The sequence below is a fragment of the Pseudopipra pipra genome, chromosome 3 (genome assembly GCF_036250125.1).
Source record: "Pseudopipra pipra isolate bDixPip1 chromosome 3, bDixPip1.hap1, whole genome shotgun sequence".
Lineage (NCBI taxonomy): Eukaryota > Metazoa > Chordata > Aves > Passeriformes > Pipridae > Pseudopipra > Pseudopipra pipra.
This window is the reverse complement of record NC_087551.1, coordinates 100,977,717-101,002,992: the sequence shown is the minus strand read 5'-3', so window position 1 is coordinate 101,002,992 and position 25,276 is coordinate 100,977,717. Positions and strand designations below refer to the sequence as shown.

The 25,276-nt window shown below is 40.0% G+C and overlaps 1 protein-coding gene across 2 annotated transcripts in view; it reads right to left on the bottom strand.

Annotated features, from left to right (window-relative positions):
- ASAP2 (ArfGAP with SH3 domain, ankyrin repeat and PH domain 2) overlaps positions 1 to 24,682 on the bottom strand; it is an 84,792-nt gene extending 60,110 nt beyond the window's left edge. Inside the window, exons 1-2 of one of the 2 annotated variants that reach the window (XM_064650494.1) lie at positions 24,350 to 24,682; positions 3,060 to 3,132 (exon numbers count right to left, since the gene is read on the bottom strand). In XM_064650494.1, coding sequence (XP_064506564.1) covers positions 3,060 to 3,132; positions 24,350 to 24,475 — 199 coding nt within the window. In that variant the 5' untranslated portion in view covers positions 24,476 to 24,682. The remainder of the gene's footprint in view (positions 1 to 3,059; positions 3,133 to 24,349) is intronic. The other variant, XM_064650493.1, reaches the window with a different exon arrangement.
- Positions 24,683 to 25,276: the final 594 nt, after the last annotated feature.

Genomic DNA, 25,276 nt, shown 5'->3' with positions numbered 1-25,276 from the left:
ACAAGTTTAGTGACCATGTCAACTTGAGAACACAGACAAAGCACACCAAGTTGGCACCTGAGAAAGTTAATGTTGCCTATTTCTTATTCTAACTGTGGCCAACTTCTAAAGCTTCAAAGGAAGTCAAGAGAAAAAAACCCCACGCCCTAGAAAACAAATTATGCATTAACAAGAACAAAGACTGTCTCGGTCATTACATGAGACCTGCATAAACCCTGAAGATTATTTTAGAGAGGATTAATCTGTTCAAACAAGTAATGATCCAGTTTCATTTCAAGCCCATTTGTACACATCAACACATTTAATATCCAAAGGATTTTTTATGTAATATCCTTTTGCCAAATTTCTATGAATTAGTTATACAACCTGTTCAATAAACGTAGCATGCTCCAAACTAAAAATAAGCCTGTCTGTCCACATGCCCTATCTGGACAACCATTCAAGATCTTTATTTCTCAAATAACTACAAATTTCCTCTAATTTCTAATATATGAAACTAAAATCCTGTGCAGCAGTGGTATAACACCATGTAATTAAAGAACTGGCATAACGTACATGCAAACCTGAAGTTACACAGAAAGCATTCATTCTACAAGTTTTTACCTTGACAGCTTAAATTTGCAGCCTCTAAGAGATAATTTGCCAACAGCTACTAAATTTAAAAACTAAGTGCTAGCACTGAACTGTACTTATTTTTCCTCAGCATCAACAGCAAGGGCTAAGCACTTCACAAACCTTTTGCTGCAGGATGAAGTAAGGATGTTCAACATACACCTGAACAAGCTTTGAATGGACTGGCACAGACAGCCAAAACCAGGATATGGTGGGTCACAGCTCCTCTAGATCTCACATCTACCCAGTAAGGTGAACTATTCCCATATTGCTTTCTACATTCTTACTGCTTCCTGCATCCTGCTTAGCTCAGGAGAGTAGACATCAGGCCACAATTCCTAGAGCAAAAGGAGAAAGCTGCCTCTCCATGAGAACAAGGTGAAAAGGCTCCTACCACCAATTGTTATGGTGAGCTGTGGAATCAGCAGCTGAGCCACGCTGACTTTTTACCTTAGGAAACAAGCACAGCAACCATTCCACACAGCATTCCCAGGAGTTTTCTGTTCTCCAGCATCGTAGGGACTGTTCTTCTGGATTACAGGACATTCCCCAGAATGCTAAAGGTCATTATTGCAGCAATATACTAACTGAGCTGGTGCTCCACAAGTGCTTCTGAAGAACACAAAGTTTTATTTTTCTCATGGAACCCTCCAACATACTCTCCTTGCCCTATGGTTTCTTCCTAATGGATTTTAAAAGTTTCTCTACAACGGAAAGGTATGAAATCTATTAAAAATAGATGTAAAAATATGATTCAGGTACTTTTGAGGATTTAGAGGCTTTCTTTAAGTAAGAAACAAAACTCTGTACAAATTGGAGTCACTATGCAATTCTCATAAACGTTTGTAAATTGTCACATTACAGAAGAAAGCCAAAACATGTATATTTAGTATTCAGGGAACCTATATTAAAAATCCAGTAACTGTGTTCTTATGAGTGTAGGGCCATGGTTTTTATTTTGTCAAGAGAAACCCCAAGGGCTGGCAATTGGCTGGGTTAGTAGTATTTCTGCTGGTGGAAGAGAAATGCTTCCAAACCTTTCTTGTCAAGATTGGGTGGGCAGCATGAATTTAGAACGTGGGCAGGGTACTGATCTTATGCAAAGACTAGTGATTTGCTACAATGCTCTAACAACTACTCTGATTATGAGGCATAGCCAAGCACTCTAGAATAAAATAAAATTAAAAAAAAACCAAACCAACAACCAAACAATAAAAAGAAAAAAAAAACAAAACAAACAAACAAACAAACAAAAAAAACCACAAAAAAACCCTCAAAAAACCCAAACCAAACCAAAACCAAAAAAAACCCAAAAAAAACCCAAAACAAAAACAAAAAACCCCACAAAACCAAAAAATAACCAGAAAAAAAGGGTGCCAAATCAATACGTAACAGATGAAACAACTCTAGATGAATCTTAAACTGGACCCTCCACAGTACAAAGACAACAGCTATAACAACTTCATTACATTAGACAAGAAGGAACTTCCTTTCAGTTAGCTGACAAGAATTACACCACAACAGCAGTTCTTGTTCCAGCCTTGAGTCCGAACACCAACATGACCACCAGTTCTCTCAGATATTGGTGGCTCTCCAAGGTTGCCAGGCCTATCTGTTTTGCATGTAATATTGGTTTTCTTAGCTCTAATTGCTATGAACTGCACAGTGACAACAAAAGCCAACCAAATGCTGTTTCTTATCCACAAAAACAAATGCTGTTTCTTGTTCACAAAATGCTGCTGACGCACAAAAACAAAAGCTTTGGCTATTTTTTTCAAAGAAGATAAACACACACAACTCCAAGAGATTGGCACACATTTAAAAACACATGCAGCAATAGTTTTTTGTATTTTATCAGCATTGGAAGAGAAATATCTGACTTTGTACAACATGACAACAAAAACTGTAGCCCATCAGATCTCTCGTCATGAAATTCTCAACACACATAAGTGGAAGCCACCAGGAAGGGTGAGGTTTCACAAAGCACTAGAGCAAATGTAGCTTCTTATTGCTGCCAAAGAGTAATTTCACCCCTCCCATGCCCTCAGCTCTTGATGATACACTTGCCTTGCCACTTCAGGTGCCCATCTAATCCCAGTTAACTTGATTTCACTGCATATGCTGCTTTACATGAGCTAAAAACCTCACTTAGGGATCTGCTGAGCAGCAGGGGTGGCAGAAGGAGCAGGTAGCCCAGACCTGGTGGAAAGGGGAGAGCACAACTTCCCCACTTTGTACCCCAACACCGGCGAGAGACATTCAGCTACCTCACCACATCTCATCCTTACTGAGCTCAGGATCAAGCAGCTAGTTCAAAACTGTTATTTAAAATGTACATATTTCTCTTCTCAGAGTTACCCATATAACTCTTTCTGATTCAGTACAACATCTGGCTGTTTGAATCCTACAATTTCACCAATATAAACTAACAGGAGTTATGTACTTACCCAGACCAGATAAGTTTATGGCTTTGACAGATTTCTTCATTTTATAGAGAACAGTTCGGTCAACATCTAGAGCCTAAAAAAAAAGAGAGAAATTAAACGTGGAATAGTGGATTGCCCTCTGGCAAACCTCTGCTCTGGAAACCTGCTGTAATTATAACACTATTATGTTGGTTAACTTTATTTCTGTAATTAATAAATTACTTGCCATTTGCTTTCACTCCCCTATAAACAATCTACTCTGTCCCCCTGCCCACAAAAATACATCCTTCTTCTTTTGCTGGTGGCCAGCATCATGCACACTCATCAGGAAATGATTTACACAGTATCTTCTTTTCATGTTAAATTATTAAAGCAGCTTAAAACAGTTTTGACCCATCATATGTTCTGTTCTGACACTGCTAGAGAAACAAGCAATATCACTTCCCCAGGCAGAATATTAAAAATGGAATTTAATTTCAGTTTTCCTGGATAATTTAGTTAATTGCCCTCCCAACTATATGAACTTTCTCACTGCTATGCTGAACAAAATAAATTACATATCTCTCAAATAACTTTCACACATTTTAACACAAGGCAAAGCTTTCACTAACACTATATAAAATTCAAGTTTAAATCTTGTTAAGAATTCTCAAGCACTAATAACCAATTTGTTTCAAAGAAAGAAGTGAAAGCAGGCAACCATTTTGCTTACTGAAAGTGAAATACAGGCACTCTCAAAAATGTAAAATTGTTCCAGAACGGAGAGGCAGAATTATGGTTATACAAATTTAAAAAAAAAAAAAAAGTTTCTAATCTTCAAGAAAATTTCAGTATGTGTTCCGAGATGGTGGTGTTTTTGGACCCCACCGAAGAACAATATCATCCACTACAAATTGTATTATGTTGAGAGCTGCTTAGCATGATGCATGATAAAAAAAAAAGCAAAGAAAACCCACCAAATTAATTCCAGTTTTCATTCATAAGATTTCAGTGAATCGCAGCAGCTACACATTTGACCTACCATTGTTTTATTGTTACTCATGAGTGTAAGAGAAACGATGCAGAAGTCAGTTCCTAGGACTCTATCCAATTATTTTAACATATTGAACGCAAAAAGAAACATTATACCCCATATTTTAGGAGTATTCTTATACTGAATCTATTTAGACCAGAAATAGCTGGCAAAAATCTTTGCAGCATTCCATGGAAACCAAACAATTTAGATGATGCCTTACTATTAACATTACAGTGTCATGGTACTGCTGTATTCATTGGAGGTTTTACCTCCAGCATCTTTATAGTTCACATCTGAAACATATCAGCAAAAGAAGTGCAGAGGTCTTATCACCTGGAATTCTGAAGTGCCCCTTCTGAAGAGGAAGGGGGCAATAAAACTATAAGAAAGCCACGCCAGCTCTGTTCACCCTCTTCAGCAATTTAAATTGCATCCACTATAACAAACCTGTATCCAGTGTGATCTCAAAGGTTAGATTAGTCACCTGTTTGGATATGAGTACATTAAGTGAACTCCCTCATTGTGTATTTGGTGATTTCCAAAAATAACCTCAGAAAAGCACCATCTGATCAGCTGACTGCAGAGGAATGATTACTTCATTGACAACTGTCGAAGGGCAAATACCCTGCTGGAGACAAAGCAAAAGTAATGTCTCCAACTACAGGCATTACAAGTAACAGCCCAAAGAGAAGGCTCAGAGCCAGAGACTTAAAACTTACAGATTCCATTCCCAGCTAATCTTAGATTTGTGTGTGCAGATGATAAAATATTTAATCTCAGCACCTTAGTTTGGGGGAGATACTTCTTAAGAAAAAGTTGGAAGGTTAAGCACATGGGATGAATTATGAACTACTTCTACTACTGTGGTCAGGGATCCAGACAGATCTATGGATTCATAAAGTCTTCTGGCCCGTGACTGCCTCAATCAGAAAGCATAAACTCCCAGTAAGGAAAAAAACCTCATGTCCTCTTCCTCAACTGAAGTCATCATTTTGGTTTGCAACTTCTCTCAACCAACTCCCACTTTCACTGGGATTAGGCAGTAGAGGAGCAAACTCGCAAGGCACAGCACAACCAGGACCCAAGAGAAATGACAGCTGATGTCCCCAAACACACCAGTGAGGACTCAAGCACCGACCCATCTCAGACAGCTGGTCCACATAAAAATTCAAAACAAGGACAATGGGAAAAAACCCCACTGACAGCACTGAGTGCAACAGAACAAGCAAACATAAAGCCCTAATGTACTGAAAATGGCCAGGACTGCCAGATCAGGCTTCCTTGGATCCTCCCTTCATCCCTTGCCTGCCTTTTCAGCTTGTGCAAGTGCTTGTGGGGCCATGTCATAAGCCACAGGAGAGAAGAAAACCATGTTTAAAAATTAATAATTTTTTTTAAAAAAGCTGTTTTTCAGTTAAGTCAACTTTTCAACTCTGACAATCAGGTAGACACTTGATACAACACAATCCAATTCAAAAGACAATGGCAAACCCAGGAATGAATAAGAGGGTATACTCAGATGGTCCTGCTGAAGAATCCTGCAGGGACATTTCTGAACAAGAATTCAGCAGCTATATGACTAAGGAGCACTTTTACTACACTGCTACCTCTACCAGCTACTTTTTTTTTTAAGCCTTAGCATTACATTAGCTTCAAACTTTCTTCTTATGTTCATTCACCACAATAGAACAGGCCTTGTAAGTTCAGTTTGTCTGGTAATTGGTAGCACATTTTTACAGTGAGTAGCTGACAAGGAGTCTGTAGAATGATGCTGAAACATTCAAGGAACCAACAGGATTTAAGTAGGCTAAATACCACCTTGACTAACACTGACTTTGTTACCTGAGGACTCAGCTCAGCTTCTGTTCAGGTAGATGATACACACCCCAAAGCCATGAAAAACAGACAAAAATTATCCCAGTAGAAAAGTCTCCCACCTTTCTATCAATGCATCGTGGACTCAATGTGCTATTTCTTCCCTCTCCCAGTTAAAAAAGAAAAAAAGTGAGGAACTGAAGTCAGTACTCAATGTAATGGTATTTTCACATAAAACTTAAAAGAATATTGTAACTAGTAAAATGAAGAAACTGTCACAAAAATTAACCATGTTTCACTCTTTAAAATATGGGTGGTTTATTGATGATACAATTCACTGATGTGATTATTGAGAATGGGATGAAATTCAAGAGTGAAGACTGCAAAGTTGTGTATCCAAGGGAAAAACACATATATAAACTGGGAGATTCGTCGGGAAGATATCAGGAGAACACAGGGCTTTGGCTTACCACACGCTCGCAGAGTCACCACAGGATGACAAAGTGATATAGGCATCAAAACTAAAACCACAAAGATACAGGAGATCTCCTTCCACCAAAGACAACAAAACAAAAAAATTTAAAAAGTCGCTGAACGCTACATATCATTGAAATGCAAAAAAAAGGTCTATGTCCAAAACATTGGACTTGACAACTTGCATGTGTCTCTGAACCACTGGATGTTTGACTCTGATAAACACAGAAAAACTATACACACAAAATGGGAGGCAATGTAGGTGTTGCTTTCATCCAGCAGTATGCAAAGTATGGAATGGAATAAAAAAATCTTGTACTGCTCTGATTTTGTAATTAGATTACTGGGAATAAGCTGTAGCAAACTTTGAATCAGCTAGCTCAAGCAGATAGCTGGAGGCAACTGGAAGGTACCCATTACACAAATGTAAATAAATTACAAGCACAAAATGCTTAAATATATAAATAATTAAATAAACCCAAACAAAACAAACAAAAAGACCCACAACCAAAAAGTGCAAGAAGCACAGGCTGCCTTCCTGAAATGATTCCCAGTCACCCAAGGGTGTTTGGGCATATATTATGCAGGCAACTAATGATCAGTGCAATTTTGTTCAGATAATATGGCACTGATCCTCCACACCTTGTGCTTGTTCAGTTACCCTGACAGACAGGCTGTAGGCAGCCTCCTCTCTCCTGAATGGAAAGGGTCATAGCTAAATTCCCTACTGGTAGCAACAAAGAGGAAAAAGGGATAAACACCAAGAAACATTTAAGCTAAAAAGTGACGTTAGAATAAGAACAGCTGAGTTAGCTGTACATGAACATGAACAAACTGTGACTAGAAATTGGGGAGTAAAGTCAATTCTGGAAAGCTTTCCAAACAGGAAAAAAGAGAGAGAAAATATCTAGCCATTTTAAGAGAGATCTGGATACATTTAGGAAATATTATGTTGTTGGGTCCTACTGTAGTAAGATACTAGACTTGCTCCTGTAGGAGGCTTTGTCTATTCCTCCCTTCCTCAGTGAAATCTTTTGACAGTGCTGCATTTAAGAGTGGCTTTGTATGCCTACAACTTAAGGTGGAAAATACTGAAAAGCTTTGCATCTGTAATACTGTATTTTAGTCTTGCTTACAGACCAAAAAATAGAGAAGGGGACTTCGCCTTGTTTAATTGAACAACACTGGTGCTTATTCACAACTAGTGTTCCAAAGGAATAATTTCAGCGTAAAACTTGAAAGGGTCAGCTCCTTGTCTTTAGTACTGTTCTTCATATTTTCACATCCTTTTCTTCATCCACATCTTAGCACTAGGATATCACTTTAAATACAGCTGTAGCTTTCTTATACTTTAAGTTTCTAACTCTGTATTAGTTTCATAAATATACACACACTACACCAATGCACACACACGCACCAAAACACTGCCTTCCCCTCACTCGTTGCTTTGTGCACTGTGAGCAGAGCCAGAAGCAGGGAACTTTAAAATGGCTTCAGGTGTTACATATTCCAGCGTTACTTTTTACTCACTTGAAGTGCTCAGGGAACTTCTCAACCAGAAGAAAAGTGACCAAGTAATGCACATGGTGGTATCATTTTATTCTCTTATCTAATGCTTCTAGTTTTGACCCAAAAAACTCTATTGTAAGACTGTTTATTTTGACACCTGTTTATTTCAGCACAACTAAGTCTGAGAAGCCATATAAATAGTTTTCATAGTCCCACTCAGTTTCTGCTGATGGGCATTCAGACTCCTCTGTTAAAAACAGTAAATATAGCTTTGACTTAGGGGAAAAATAGTAAAAAATTCTGTAGGGCACATAAGAAGTTACAATATTACAGAAGTGGTGTTATGCAGTGTGAACTGAAACAGAAACTCAAAAGTGACCTTCTTGAGTGTGCCCTTGGCAGTGCAATCTTTCCCCAAACAGTATTTATGTCTTCTGTTCATTTACTTTTATGTGATTTCTGATGTTAATCTTGTGAAACCGTTTTTAAGGTAAATTAATTTTTACGTCAGAATTTATGCAGCATATCTAGAGATGGTAGAGATCACTTGTTTGACAAGTCTTCAAAAATGCATAGCTGTTCTCTCTTAAATGGCATAGAAACACCATTTAGTTTGGAAACTGTTTACCTTACAACCTTGGGCTACACAGTGAAAATGATTAAAAGTATGTTTACTTGCCACGCTTGAAAAATCTGTAACTTTTTTCTTGCTGTATCTTCAGTCATCTCTCCGTGAAGTTACCACACTTGACCACACACACCACAAAAAACCAACACTAAAATTACCTGCAATATGAGAGTATTTTTAATGGTAATTCACATTTGTTTCTTCCTAGCAAGTTAAGGCTAACATTTTGGCACCCATCACAAATACACTTTTGACACATTGCTGAAGTATTTTCACAAGGTATTCGGTAATACAAGAATCAAGTACTTGACATGTCACAGGCTGAAAATGTCAAAATTAAAATAATTAAGTAAATGCATTTCTGAGGCAAAGACAGTGTGTAAAAGAAGCAATTCAAATCCTTACACGACATATTTTAAAGTTCTATGTGCCTGATGAGAATTTAGCAACAAATATGCCTGTAGAAAGTATACTAGGAAGGGGAAGAAGCATAGCAAAACAAACAGAAGAAAAGAGAGATTTTCAAAGGAACACAAGAGAGAGGACTCAAGCTACCAGTGATCAGTAGCAAAGCTTTTTTCCACATGTAGGAACAAGGTCCAGTTTCACTTGCCAAAGGCCAATTTCCATTTTCACTGCTTCAAAGGTTTCTACTTTGAACAATAAAATGTGCCAACTAATTAGAACCAAACCTATCTTACCAGGAAGAAATCAGTCTGAGATTACTGAAACTTCCTGAAATGTTCTTCTACATCCTACTCTGTATGCCACAATCTTTAAAAAATCTGACTCAAAACTAGCATCAATCCCCAAATCTATATTGCCTAAATAGATCTGTGCAATATATAGGCTGGCACAAAAGATAAACGTATTATTTGTTCTTTTCAGTGCAGGGAGGGGAAACAAACTGTTCTATTTTTAGCATATTTTAATGGAGGAGGAAAACAAGCAGGAAGGCAGAAACTGGGAAACTGAACATCCCAAAGATTATTTTGGCACCTTTTACAGAATCAAAGGATATGGGGAAAACCAGGGCAGTTGCAGCATAAATGGAGAGTCCCCAGGCTCTAGTGTTTTAGATGTTCATTAAATACCTTTTGTGCCAAACTTACATCAGAACTCTGGATCTTTATCTTATGCAAGTGTCCTTACACCAGTGCCTTTCTCCTTTGTGGCCCAGAAAATAATTATTTTTCTGTAAAGTAGCAGAAAAATAGCCACTGGATCAGATCAACACTCCATTTAACCTGATATCCTCTATCAGTAGCAGCCAACGGCAGATGTTCAGGGCAGCAAGCAAAGAAAAGCACGTATACATCCTACCCCAGGATAATCTCCCAGTTTCCAGCTATGAGTTTAAAAACAAAAGATAGAGAGACTCTCAACCAGAAACACTACACAGCCCAACAGACTATTCTCAAGAGAGAAACAAAAAGCCCAAGTTTTCTAAATCCAGACAAGGGAAAGAAAAAAACTAAACCTGACTTCTCGCAGCTCAGTGCAAGTGCCTTCCTGACTGCACAACAGCCTACTGTGGCAAGTAGTGAAGGGGAGAAGAGGAAGGAGTCAGGCATCATCTTGTTCTATTTTTCATTTAAAACAGTTCTAAGTCTCTAACATTCAATCCTTCTTACTCTCAACAGTTTCCTTTTAGAAAGGGTAAAATTAACTATTTCACATTTTCAGCTGTTTGGATGGGGTTTTGCTGAAAGCATTCACAGCACTGGATCTGAATTTGAGAAAGTCTTAAGGTTACCATTTTTTTTTTTAAATAAAGAGCCCATTGGAACAAAAACAACAAAGAGGTACTGCTAAAGCAGTAACAAAATTTGGGGAAATAAATCTCCAAGTCATTTGAAATACAATCCCAGAGACAGGAACCTGTGTTCTTCCCCATACTGCATATCTAACTGACAGTGATATCAATAAAATATTAACACATTGACATTAGATTCACTATAAACAATTCTTAACCATTATTTCTTTAAATCAAAATCTAATCTCACTCTTCATTTTGGCCATTTGCTTTAAAACATGGGGCTACTCAATAGCCAGAAATCCTTCTGTACTTCACCCATTCTAGTATTTCAGAATAAGTAATAATGCCAGAGGCTGCTGCAGATGCTGAACACATATAAGAACGTCCTTCCCAAAAACAACAGGGCACAGGAAAAAACTGGCTCAGTTAAGAAAGAGAGAGGTGATCAAGTACAATAGTTTGCCTTTGTTGGTGTATGTTACAGGCAATCTGATACTTGCTGTAATTAATCCTCGCTGACTCAAAGATCAGAGATATCCACAGACATTCTATCTCTGTTTATTATTTTTCTATTAGAAATGAACTGTCTACACTGCTGGGCTCAATCCACTTTTCTGTTACAGAGGGCGGTAAAAAAACTTCCTAAATTATGTTATCCCCCTCCAAAATCCCCTTTCCATTCTCCTACTGTTATGTCATTTCCTCTCTCCACATATTAGTTTCTTTTCTAAATCCTCTCCAGTTTCCTTCCACTGATCACCTGGCACATTCACAGCAGGACTGATCCAAAAGGTGGAAAAAAACCTGATAGGCATAGTCTAGGGCAAGCCATTGCAGCTTCTGAATGTATTCTAGAAAAACAATAATAATTTAAAAAACTTTAATTTAGGGCAATTACTGTACTAGGACTGCGCATGTGAAAAAATATTCCAGAACATTATATTCTACGGAAGCTATGCCAGTGAATTTGTATAAATGAGCTCTTTGGCATGAGACCTGTCAACTTAAGAGACTGTGAGGGTACAGAGACAGACATGCTATAAAAAGGACAGGGTTTATGGCAGAATTGTCTCTGAAAGGTCCCTTTCCACAGAAGCATTATTTCTTCAGCATCTGGGTTTGTGGTTCTTGTGGGCCCAAAGCCAAGGCAATCTGTTTGAACAAGCACTGCTCTATTTGGCAGAAGAAATGTAGTAAACTACTGTGCACAGAGCTAAGGGTATGCATGGTGGGAAAAGGTAATGCCACTGCTTTGGGAAATTAATACTTGAAAGTGCAAGGTAATTCTGCTGCAAAGGTAACAGATGGGAGAATTTGACACTGCCCTATGTTGTTTACAAAACCACACCTGAGCATGATGAGTTTGTACAATGAATTTATCAAAACAAAGAAGTGATGCCTAAAAAACAGAATTCTATAATAAACTACCTCAAATCCGAGGTTCAGAGCTACAAAATGTTATATCACTAATACAAGTCACTACATGTCATCGTTTCCCACCGGACAAAACAAGTGCTGTATCTCTGTATGAACTGTTGGATTTCCACATGCTTCCCTCACAACAGTTAGAAATGAAACGTACTTAACTGGAAGACAGACATCAAGCATTTTTGTGTAATAAAATCTTTTGCCTAAGAGAAGAAAATGGAAGCTCCTTATGCCAACTATTTCTCCAGAACACATCCATCTCCTGCATTAATCAATTTTGATACAGAGAAATAAATTTTCCTTCTCTTCTCATACTTTCACCACCAACACGCAGCTATCTGGTTTCAAACACAAGGTGATTGGACTTTAAATACAAATCTCATAAGCAATGTAACAAAAAAAATGCACTTACTCTTTACAGTGGCTCATTTTTAAACAAAGGGTGTGTAAATAAAACTCCCTTATTTATTATTTAATTGTTGTTTAATTTTTCAGTTGCACTAACCATTCCATTTCCAATTATTTAATATTACACACTTCAACATCCTAGGATATATTACTATGGAAAACAAAGTAATATAGATAACAGGATAAATGTTCCAGTGACAACCATCTTGAACAGCCAAGTAAACTTTACCATCCCTTTACCCATGTCAAAATTCTCTAGTCCTCACCCTGCAAGAGACCTTTTTCTACCTTCATGTTTTTGCATTTCTGCTGTCAGTATCCATCAAAGCCCTTCTTGGTTCAGAGCCCAGCTGTTGGAAGAGGCTGATCCTCACCCTGCATCAGTCAACATTACAAAGAGCTGGGCTGATGGGATTTTCCTTTTGCAGATTTCTCAATTCAGTAACTCTTTTCCCTAGTATTAAATCCTTTTATACACCATCAGAGCCAACAAAAATTAATCTTTGCAGAACATAATGCCCTTTCATTCTGAATATGACAAGCTTTTTGAATAGAGAGTTTTTAGTCATTTATGGGAGCAATTAACAAATTAAAACACTTTCCAGATACTCAGAAGTTCCCATATCAATGGTCTAATTTGGTATTAGTGGTCTTCAAATCCTCTGCTTGAACTAGGCAGACATCCCTGTTGCAACACCTATAAAACAATGAAAAACTAAGTAGTTAAGTTTCCCCCAATGTGTAGTGCACTTACTCTATCCTAAAAATAAAAACCTTGGGCTGTGTGCACAGATCAACTGCATGCCATAAACTGACCTATCCCTGCTCATCCAGCACTCCTCTGACTAGATCTTCTTTACGTATCCAATAATTCCAGGGACTAAGAAATTAGTCAAGAAAAGAAAAGAGTCTATAACAACACAGCACGACCAAACCTCAGTCTTACCAGGCCTCTGAGAACTTCTTAACAGAAAAAAATAATAAATCCATATTACAAACATCTTTGGCACACATATATATAAGGTGACCATTCTGAAAGGGAATAAAAGGCACATAAACTTTATCCAGTTCATGATACACCTGGAATTTTTAGGACACTGTATTCCCACAACAAAGAATGGCAGGAAACTAGAGGGGAGCTCAGGAGAGACAGTCAAATCACCTCAAATGAACCAACTATTCCCAGGGAAACACTGAACCAGCTGTCAAAATAAGGTTCATCAGAGGTAAAACACCACATCAGATATCACCTCTCTATTATTAGGGTAGAAATTTATGAATGGCATCTAGCTATAATACTGATGGTATATTAATTACACATGAAACCCACTGTCAGATGATAAAACTCACTTTCTCTTGAAACACTGTAAAATTATTTCTGTTCTATAGTGGCTTCCAGACTTCAGCCTGTGGTTTGCACTACAATCTCTCTGTAATTCACCAGACCACCTTTGAAAATCTCTGCATAGTCTCTCAGTATCAATACATTTTTCCCCATTAAATAGTGTCTGCATGATGACATAACTAACAGCAGTTAATGCAAATATGAGATTTGCAACTTATGGCAACCAAACATTTGATAACATCAGTATCTTCCTCTTTTGTTGGTTAAATGGAACAAAGAAGTTGCATTTATTTCATTTTGTTGACATTTTGTCATGCTGTAGTTCTCAGTAAAGAGTTTGAATTCTTGTTGTGTAAATGCATAAACATAATATTCTATGAATTTCCATCTGGGAATTTGTTTCTAAACGAAAGAATGCATCTGAACTGTCATATCCTGTCATTCATTTTAGATGCCCAACATAGAAATCACAGCACACTTACAGTCTTGAAAACAACAACTGTAAATTCTACTGGAATTTCAGCAGCTTTAAGTATAACCAAAATTAACAATTCAGACACCTCTGTCACTAAAAGCACAGCTTCCTTGAGGTGTAGGCGAATTTTAAGTCACACAATTATTAGTGTACCAAACAGTAGATATAAAACAGTCATTTACATCATACTGATGTAAAAATAAAAGCTTTATCCTCAGAATTTACTTTTCCAAAATAATTAGGGAGTTCATGTACATGGAAGGTATCTATAAAGTGGAACAGGCAGTACTTCCTTGTACCATGGAGCAGTATGAAGGTTAAATTCATACACAGCTGCTACCTAAAGACAAAACAGTGAACAACTTCTGCATTTAAAATTGAAGCAATTTAGAAGAGAGAAGCGTGTCCAGGTCTATCAGAACTTCTGTTGTGTTCTTAAATGAAATAGGAAACAGCTACTGGATCAACTGCCTGAAGCCAAAGAGATAAGCACTCAAACCTATATGTAACCAAGCACTGTGTCCTTGCACCATCACCACATCAACGTGGCCTGGGGGACAGGGAAGGCAGTGGCAAACACTCCATCCCTCAAACAGAAAAGACTGACTGGAAATACTTAAAAGCTTGTCATCTACAACCAGACCATTTAAGCACAAAACAGAGTGAACTAAACAGAGGAATGAATGAAACCAAACAGAAAGCAGCTTACAAAAGATTTACCACTTCATTGCTTCTTCAGTGCTACTTTCTTCAGCACAGTTAGCATCCAGTCTACATGGAGCTCAAAGTGTAGGAGCACTCTGCGGTCCTTTTCGTGTTGTGTAACATACACCTACAGTGCTGGGAAATAAACAAATGACTAAAAGCATGTGCTTTGCAAGACTCTATACCGCATGTTTTGCATGTGGCAACAGAGCAGTGGCTCTATGTTTGCAAGTGCTAAGGAAATTTCCACTCCTATTGCAATGGCCAAACAGTAATCCTGTTTGATTGAAAGGGCTTAAAATGATTAGTAAATGCATTTGTTTCTAAGTTTACTTCCCTAGAATCCAGCCTAAGTTTTCTTGAAATTGTATATTCTAGGAAAAAATCTTCCACTAACAAGGAACAGAAATCATAAAATATGAGAAAATAATCCATACGAAAGTTCACAACCCTTCTCTACTATCTTTCCTCCTGTATGCCTTCTAAATGTAGAACAAAGCTTTCAGGAATGTGAAAGTAATTTGTTCAGCTCTAATCACTTCAGCTGTTTTGATGTATCTACACACATACTTAACATAATGCCTAGACAGAATTATAGATTTCAGACTAGAACTACATTGATAATCTGATCTTTAATCAGGGATAGCTGAGGGGTCCACAAACAGCAGATGGTTCTACACACCATACAGCTCCAAGACAACAAGGAATAGAGTTTCAGCCTTCCCTCTCAGTTCTCTATTTCTTCCTTTAACAAATCAGATGCTAGAATTTATACCATAGCTTCTTTCACGTTAACTTTTACAGCCACCTCTTAAGGAATATACTCCAAAGAAATACACTTCACTGCACAATATGCGACTTCCATAGTAAATATTTTTGTGAAACAGAGTTCACATATACAAAGAAGAAAATTTTTCAAATTCTGTCCAACACCTACTCACTTGAAAACAAAGCCTGCTACTAGAGATGAAAAGTACTGAATCACACCACCCAAGCTAATTTCCTGCAAAGCAGCATTGAAAAAGCCTATTCAGTTACAATGATGTATCTCAGTTCCTCCATCAATAAACTCTCCCCCATAAGGTAAATTATTTTCTCTTTCCAAATAAAATTGAGATATATACCACAGCTAAAAATGTCTGAATAATACTTAGTACTACATTCAATTTTCTGGATATATAACATGCAGAACTCTTCTTCCACTCTCCTAAACTACACACCAGGATGTAGCCATAAGATCACCATTATTCACTGTCCTCCATCACTATCCCTTTCCTATATTCCTGCCCACCTCCTTACTATACTGATTCTTTTCACATTAGCCCTCCCTCCACATTCTCAGCCTGGAGTTTTCATACTACTTCCTGCATGAACACTGCCACACTCCCCCTTCCTTTGCAGTTCCCGTCAATTCCAATTCTTCTGAACTTCCTTGGACTTTTGATGTATTTCCTTATCCCCTCTCTAATGCTTCTGTCCACATGCCAGTTCCTGACCCTCCACCTCCTTATATGCCATCACAGTACTTCTGCCTCTGGGTAACTCTCTCGACTCTCAGCTTGTTTTTAAATCAAATTCCCTTTTCTTGCTCTTCACGTTTGACTGATCCTCACATTACCTCTTAGACATTTCAGCTGCCCATTACTTCATGAGTCTTCCTTTTCTTGTGTTCCCATTTTTTATTGCTTCCTAGCCAAACACACTCCTCCACTTAATCCCTATATTGCAGTAAACTTCAGGAAAGAAGTCTAGATTTAGTCCAAATAAAAGAAGGTAGTGGTCACTGTAATCACAGAAAATCTCATATCCAATCCCAAAACTCTTTGAGCTTATGTCTCTGTCCCCACTAAGAGCAGCTACCTACAGGAAGCACTTTGAACACAGAGGAGCTTGAGCAAGATGCCAACAACGGTAAGACTGTGTGAGGAAAAGGCTATGAAAGAAAGAGAAACAGTCCTACCATCAGCTTGCAAAAGTCAGTAGTTACAAACATCAATCTTCTGTTTGTCCCATAACTAGACCTACATTTTCTAGCTGGGTTAAGGAAAAAAAATAAAATCTCTCAGTTAAAATGGACCAAAGCAGAGATTTTAACTTTACATGAAACCTGGGTGTAATCACCATGTACAGCTTTACAACCATAATTCTTAGTAATTCTGTTTTCCCATAAGAAACTTCCAGCACCAACAAAAGAGTAAATAAGGTGACACACAATTTCTCCTGATGTGAAGTTCTTCCATGTTTGACTATGCTACAAATGTGAAAGTACTGCCTTCTTGCATAGCAGTGGTAGTTGCTGTAAATGCATGTTTACAGTATTTTTCAAGCATTTCTGGAAGCAGGAAGGGAACTGGTTACTTTGCAAGCTTGCCACTCATGCAGGGATACTTGCAATCTCTGAGTAAGAACACCTCTCTTCCTCAATTTAAGTCATGGTCAGCATTTCTGTATCCATTGCAACCATTGTTTTTCTAGATTTTTTTCTCTTCTTTCCATCCCTGTCTTCTTAACACTCTGTGCTTACATCAGATACCATCCTAGTCTTTAGAGGATTTGTCAGAAGTATTTGCTAGTTACCATCCTAGTTCTTTCAGAATCCTGGAAAATAAGTTAACCAGCCCCAACAAACTGAGTGTTTTAAGCTGACAATTTTGTTTATTGCCTTGCTTACTTGCTTCTCTATTCCTGATATCCATTCTACCTTCTCCCACACTTTGAGCTCAAAAACTGCAGCAGAGCACTCGTTTAGATTTGGCAATACCTACATCATCTTTAATACTACTATATTCTATATATTATCTTTTTCTCCTCACAACTCCATGTGCCTAAAGAGCATTTTTGTTTTCTTTACTGCCTTCTGTCATTCCTAAAGAAACTTGACCTTTGCAAATTTGTCTTTTATCTTTATATACTCTTGAATAAAAAACTTTCCTCTGAACACCTGGTTTTTTCTTTGCATTTCTGACAGGCTCAGCTCATTTGTGACATTCTTCTCGGAGTATTTCAAGTCTGTAGTTTTTCCCATAGTTTTCCCCTTTCTTGGGATACTTAATGAACGTTCTTCAGGCTTTAGTACATACTCTTCAGTTCTATTGACCTCACCAGCTCTCAGTTTAATGACTTTTTTCCTAAATAATTTTAATTGTTTTGTCTTGCTTTTAATTTCCTTGTTTTGCTTTTAGTACAAAATGAATTGAGTCCCAACTATTCAACAAACAGTTCACTTGTTTCCACAACATCCACTTTATTCCTGTCTTTAAATGGGCCATTTTCATATCAGCCTCTCCCTCTTCTGTGTGTTTCCTTCTCTAAAAGGCAGTATCTTGGCTTGCCAGCACAGAGGCCTGACCATAACATGGCTTCTTCCCTATCTAGCAACTTCACAGAGAAGAGAACATTTATTTGGAGACAGTGAGGACTGAGAACAATAGAAGACTTGCCTGTGGCCTATCCATGAGAGACAGTCCAGCTTAGCATGAAGCCCACCTGAGCTCCAGCCATGGCTCCAGTACCTTGGACAGGGCTGGGCCAAGGCAGGGACCTCCACGGAGGCAGGACAAAGCACCAGTAACCTCTGTAGCACAGGAGTTTCAAGAAATTAAGAGAAACAAAGAGCCTGTAAACATTGAGAAAGCATAGACAAGCTTGATACCCAAGACAATTGAGGGAAGAGTTAACCTAAACAGGGCTAGGCCCAACTTTTCTGGAGCTTCAGGTGGAAAGGTCATTTCTGGGCAAATGGGGCAGACAGATCATGTGGACTGACAAGAGTGAGACTCAGAAGCCGCAGTGCAGGAGTTTAGACAGGGAATGGTTGTATGTAATATATATGCATAAATATACACACACATATGGAGGTGTAAATTACAGAAAAATAACAGCTTAAAGAGTTGAACTAAAGTGTTTAAGAACCACTACCCTAATACATATGAACAAAAAGAAACCACAGTGGTTCGGCTACAAACACACTACACTAGTCAGGTACACCAAGTTTTCTGGGATTCCTCCCTTGTATTCACCAGCCATGTCCACTTGACATAAGGACTGTAAGCACTTTGGAGCACAGATTAGGCTTTTGTCCCGTGACTTGGCAAGGCCTGAACAAAGGCCTCATCTTTACCTACCACTGCTGCACAATATGGTACACAGAGAACAACACGAAGACGAGAAAAGGAAGTGAAGGTGGGTTAAACCTAAGGAGAATTTTTTACTCCATTCTAGCATCAGTATGAAGTACACTGGCTCCAGATAGACAGTTCTGAGAAATGCAGCAACACCATGGCAAAATCAAAACACAAAAAAAACAGTTAGTAAAATACTTCAGAAATGTAGATATTTTTCATCGACTTTACTATGAGGAACGGGGGTGTTTAGTAATACGAAGCAGAGGCATCACCCAATGCACCAGGATAAGGTGCACAGAAATGTACTTATATGGCTTCACACTGCTTTAACTGACTGCACATTGTCTGTACTTTAAAGCTTTAAGGTTTAAACTCTCTATTTTAAAATATGGATGAGCTCCAGCTGAAAAACTACAGTTTAGCTCCTGTATTTCTGCAACTTCCATCCTCCAAATTCCTCTCAAAAAGAAAATAATTCCCACACTCCTTTTGAAATCATCATGCCTTTTGTGTCGTAATGACTTTTCCAGAAACCTCTTTGGATGCTGATGACAGAGAATCATAGTTCCAGAAAGGAAGCAGAAGTGGAACACAAAAAAAGCTGTAAACAATGTGCATTTATGGAACTTTATTTAATAATGAGGTAAGAAAAGTGTGCAAGTATGTTCTACTAAAGAGCACATTGTAGTGGGCACAAAGATATATTTTATTAAAAAGAATTATATAAATAACAGTAGTAAATATCCCAAAATGCACTACAAAATGTGGCATATCCTACTGCCTCTCAAAGTATATAGAAACATCCTCTTCACATAACTTTTAAATGCAAGTCGCAATCACAAACTAAAGGAAAACAATACTCCAGACCTATAAACCTAATGAGCAAAACATAAGCACCTACATGTAACCACCTGTATTCCCCCACCCTACCAAGCTGTTATTACCTCTTGCTCTCATTAGCTTTGCAGAACTAAAATGGAGCAGAGAGAATTAAAGAATTTCGCCATATAAGAGGGAGTCAAATTCAATAAGCATCGATCCCTTACGCCTCTCCAAGCCAGCTGAAAACTGTGGGATTGCCTTAGGTGGCAAGAAGTTGTTGTCATTTCTGACAGAAAATACTTGTGTTATAAATGACAGTGAGGAAAAAAAGGATTTGACACTGAAATGAAATGCTGCATTCCTAGGAATGGTAATTAAAAAAAAGTCAAAATCTTTTAAAGTCAAAGTCTTTAAAATAACAGAATTATTGAATTTCTATTTATAGGAATGGAACCTGTAAAACAAAGGCAAGCAGAGATCTGAAATTACAAGTTAAGCCTTTAACATTAATTTCTTAGCTTTTATAAAGATTCCTGGAGAATGGCTTTTACATAGACTATAACAATTGAAATTTATTTCTATCCAGAAAACTAAGATCATCTTTGGTACCTCTATACTCTTTCTTTAGGTTCTACATTTTACATCTTTCCACCACATCTTTGTCCTGTCTACTTCTTAGAACAAGTTCACCCCAGTGGCAAGCGTTACTATGTTGGGGAGGGTGTTCCATTTACCTACTAAACTTCTATCAATGTTTCCCTTCTCCTCCCGAAGTTTAAGGCAGGTAAACTTTGCACCCCAAGTCCTGACTTACATGGAAATGTCTTCAGCACATGAGCAGCCTGCTACACTCTGTTCTCCTCTTGGATTCTAATCATTAAATTACTCTTTAAACTAATTCCTAAATATCTTTAATGATCACAGCTCTTAGGACACTTTGGAGGCTTCATTAGTGTTTAGGTACTATTTTATTTAACTTACAGCATATAAAAGAGAGAAGTGTGTGTTCTAAGCAATAGCAGTACTAAACCAAGATTTTTAAGCGTTCATAGCTTAAAAATGGTCACCACACATTTCTCGATCCTGGGACCTTTAACAGAAACAGCCAACTAAAAAGACTGCAGTTGTCAGACCAGATTACCGATTTCAAGCAACCCCTCCCCCAGTCACGTGACCATGCTCTGCACTCTCTCAATTAAAACTTGTTTAATCTTAGTCATTATCACACGTATAAAGATTAAACAGTAACCTGTAAGAGCCTGTGACATATATTGCTCACTTGTACTTTTGTTTTAGCAGAAGCTAAAGATTCCCAACATTATGCTAAGCAACATCCTAATCTGAGAACAATGCAGAAATTATGTGATTCCTTTTCCTTTGAAATCACTTTGTGTTCCACAAGCATGCCTTTCCTAATCCCTTTTCCACTACTGAGAGCAAAGAATCAGATTCAGCAAAGAACCATATTCTCTTTCTCCAAGTGTTTGAACAGGCACCAGTTCCCAAACTGCAATGCAGGTGCTCCTGGTGATCTCAAAGGCCATGATCCAGGGTCTGTAATCAGTCTATATAACCACGTAAAACAGTAAAACTAAAAGTATTTTCAACTGATATTAAAATCAACCATATCATGAAACCCACAGAGGTCAGTTAATCCAAACTCAGATTTCCAGCAATACCATTGCTGACAGAGACATAGTGGTAAATTACACACTTTTAATGGTGCAGCATCTTATTGATTTCCTCATTTAACAAGCCTCTTCCACTCCACCACTGAAAGCCAGGCCTCATTAACTAAACTTCTGAGACAGTATTAAGATACCTGCTAATTAACTAAGACAGACTCAGAAAACTGGTAGCCAGCAATGTTAAGTGCAAAAGACATTCTAGTGGGATGTGGAAACAGATATCTGTGTTTGCACAGAGTTGGAGTCCAGGCTCTCAAGCTACAGTAGCATCCCCATCCTGTGCTTCTGCACTGCCTCCCCAGCTCCCAAGGAAGCACCAGGCCTGGGAGACTAGAGCTGGCTTCATGCAGGCACTTGTATACTCTATTCCAGAACCAGATTTTCTGGGAAAAACACTAAAGAGACATTCTCTAAGTATCGGTATTAACCAGTTAATTTATTGATTTAATAAATGTATACAATATTCTGGGAAATGAAACCTTAACTGTCTTGTTAATAAACCACTCTTACAGTTGCTTATTAAAATCAATGCATACACAAAGTCAGCAGCCAGCCGGTTTCAACTTACCTATTAACTGCTTTAAGTAACACATTCCCTCAATCATACACAGCCAGACCTCCTAGTTTCCAGGAGAGTGCTGTCTGCTTCAAGAGAGCAGCATGAACTGGAAACCAGTGCTTCACAGGACCTGTGCCACTGGAAATGCACAGCTTCTTGGTATTCCCTGTACATTTTTACATGCATTCTTTACTAAGTCTTAGTTCATAACAAGCTGACGATCTACTTCTTGCCCAGCCTTTCAGAAAAAAAAGTGCTGAGCCCTGACTTCTCTATTACACAATTTATAGATGGCTTTTTATCCAAGGATCAGATTTAACCTGAAAAACCAGGCACGAAATGCTAAAGGACCTGAGTATTTCCAAACCAAAGAATTCTAAGTCTGAAAAAAGATTTCAACATTCTGAAACCATGAAAATGTCTTTGTTGTCTTGATAAATCACAAAGAAAAGGATTCAGTAGTCATTTCAACACATGCTTTAGGACAGCAGCACAAACAGGCAGCAATTGCTGATATTTTGCCAAAAGTGCCAGATAGATCAATACTTTTAACAACTACTGCCAGTGCAATCTCTCATCTCCTGCCTTGCAAACTTTACTTAGATCTGTAAGACACTAGCCCCATTCTTTATCATCATTATTATAAAATATAATTTTTGTACCTAAGCTAGCAGATAGCATCTAATAAAAGAAATACGTAGAGATACAAAGAAAGATTTAACATACCAACTGAGTTCCATTAAAAGCCAAATACCAATCCATTAAATTCAAATATTTAAATGCATATCATTCCCCTAATGGAAAAAAAAATGTTTTCAAGACACAACATAGTAAGTTGAATCTTTAAAAAACCTTAAGATATGTTACAAATTTCATGCCATCACATATAAATTTTGTATAATCAGACATGAAAAAGAACTTTTTTGCATGTTTTTTTCTGAGAAATTATATGACATTCTTGCAACCATACAGCTTCAGAAATTGGAACTTAGAGAAAGACCAATTTTTTTTGAGAACTGTAATAAAAATCTCTCAATCTAGCAAAACTGGTTTTGACCCAAATGCTTATACCAACTTCGATTTTGTGTTAATCAATTATTAAGCAACTCTACCTTTCAATTAAAATGATTCATTATTATAAATATTCAAGAAGAAGTTGTCTGTTACAGAACTGTTGATCTTAAGAGTATCGGGTTAATAATGCATAATTAAATCCAGGCATTTAAGTGCAAGCTTGCAGGGCAGAAAATTACCTCAGGAACAAGATTATTTTGAATTCAATTCCTTGCTTTAGTGGTTTTGGGAACTGGCAAAACAGGAAAATCCTGAAAAGGGTGTTTAAAGACCTAACCTGGGTTTTGTTCACTTGAAACACATTAATAATCCATTGCTAGTGGCAGTTCTTTTGTAAGAGGGGACATCAACTACTGACACGATTCTTTTTGCTGAAGAGGCTCTTTTTAAAATATATGCTTACTGCAAAACAAATCAACTCAACATACACTGTAAGAACTGATGTAACAGGTAGATGGAGCAAATTAAGCTGCAGCACAAGTAAGATTCCCCCCCTCCCGCAAGTTACTTCAGAGAAGCTGCTAGAGGAGTCAAGATACACAGACGCTTCTCATTTCATTGTGCGTGTATGACTGGGATGTGGAATGTGCTCTCACTGTGTTCAGACCTGTCCCAGATTTCCCTCTGATTTGAAACAGGAGGGAAAATAGTCTCCCTCTCTCGAGTGCTCGCAGCTACCCTCCGCGGGAGGGAAGAAGGTGGGCTCTCGCCATCAGGTTCAACGGCACGTTCCGAGTATCTTTAAGGACAGAAAACAACCGGCTCTTGGCGAGACAAAAGCGGCTCACGCCAGGCACCCGCAGCCCGGCTGTCCCGGAGGAGGCAGGGAACAGCGAGCTCGGGATCCCGCGCACCGAGGGGCGGGCACGGCCCTGGGGGATCGGATCCGCAGGGAAGGCTGCCTTAAACCGTGTGCCCGGGGGGAGTACGTTTGCATTTCTGTGTGTGCGGGAACTGGGAAGCGGATTAAATCCCACCTGTGCCGGGAGGCAGGCAGACGCACGCCGGGAAAGGACACACAGGGAAAGCCCGAGCCCCCCTCGGCAGCTGGCGAGGCCGAGGTGGTTCAGGTGTCGCTGCGAAGGAAGGGGGCTCTGGGGGGGAGGCTGCAGAGTTCAAGTTCCCCCCCACGTAGGACGAAGACGGACGGAACCGCCCGGATCGGGGTTCCTCGGCACCAGGACAGAGAAGCGCCGGCTCAGGCTCCCGCGGCTGAGGGCGGGGGGCGCCCCTGCCCCGCCGTGCGCTGAGGGGAGGGCGGAGCGGGAGCCCCGCGCCGGGGGAGCGGCGCCCCAGCCCTTCCCCCGCTCCTTTTCTTTCCCCTCTCCACCCGGGCGAGCCCCATTTCCTCCGAGCGGCAGCCGAGGGCGCTGCTCGGGGCCGGGCGGGAGAGGGAGCGGCAGGAGCCAGCGCCGGTAGCGCCTTGTTCTCCGCAGCCAGGCCGGAGGGGGCTGCGCGCCCCGCGCCCCCCGCCCGGGCTCACCTCCTCGATGGCCGCCACCGTGTTCCTGCACTGGGCCATCCGGGTGGTGAAGTTGGAGGCGGTGGGCGACTTGTAATCCTCATTGGTCTCGGACACGAATTCCGACACGGAGATCTGGTCCGGCATGGCGGGGCGGGGATGAGCGAGGGGAGGGAGGGGGAAAGCAGGCGGCTCCGGGGGCAGGGAGGGGAGGGCGCAGGGGGGGCTCCCCCTCACATCGCTCGGCAACCGGCGGCGGCGGCGGCGGCGGCAGCGCCCTCCTCGCAGCCCCGCCGTCTGGAGCGGTGTTGTTCCTCCGCCGCCACACAAGGAAATTCCCCGCACCCACACTCCTCCTCCTGCTCCTCCCGCGCGGTCACGCAGCACCGGGGGCCGGGCACACGCCCAGCGGCAGGAGCTGCCTCCACACCCCGCCCTCCCGCTCGCTTTCTCCCTCTCGCTTTCCCCCTCCTTCCCTCACACACACACGGGGCGGGGGCGCGGCCACACGACCCAGCTGCCTTCCCCGCACGCCCGGAGCGGACCCGCCGCCGCGCACTCGCCCCCGGCCCTCGCCCGGAGAAGATGGCGGGCCCCCTCCCTCACCCCCTCCCTCCGCCCGCCGTCCTTCCCGAGCCCCGAGGGGACAGGAGATGGCAGGCGCCGTCTGGGTGATCCCAGCGACAGGCAGGACAAATCCAGCCCTGTGGTTCAGATCGTGTTTAACAACAAAAACCCAAGGGCAGGGCAAGGTGAGGCGCGGTGCCTGTCTGATGCGAGGGGGAACAGGTAGAAGCCCCCAGGACAGGTCTCCGCACTGTGCCCTCCGGGGCTGCCCGCAGGTGCACGAACAGTCGCTTTCCCCACAGCTCATAATCTGTATTTCAACAGTTTAATCTGTGTTACGAGTTCGCTGTCTAGTTTCGAAGCAGCTAAAGCTCAGAAATG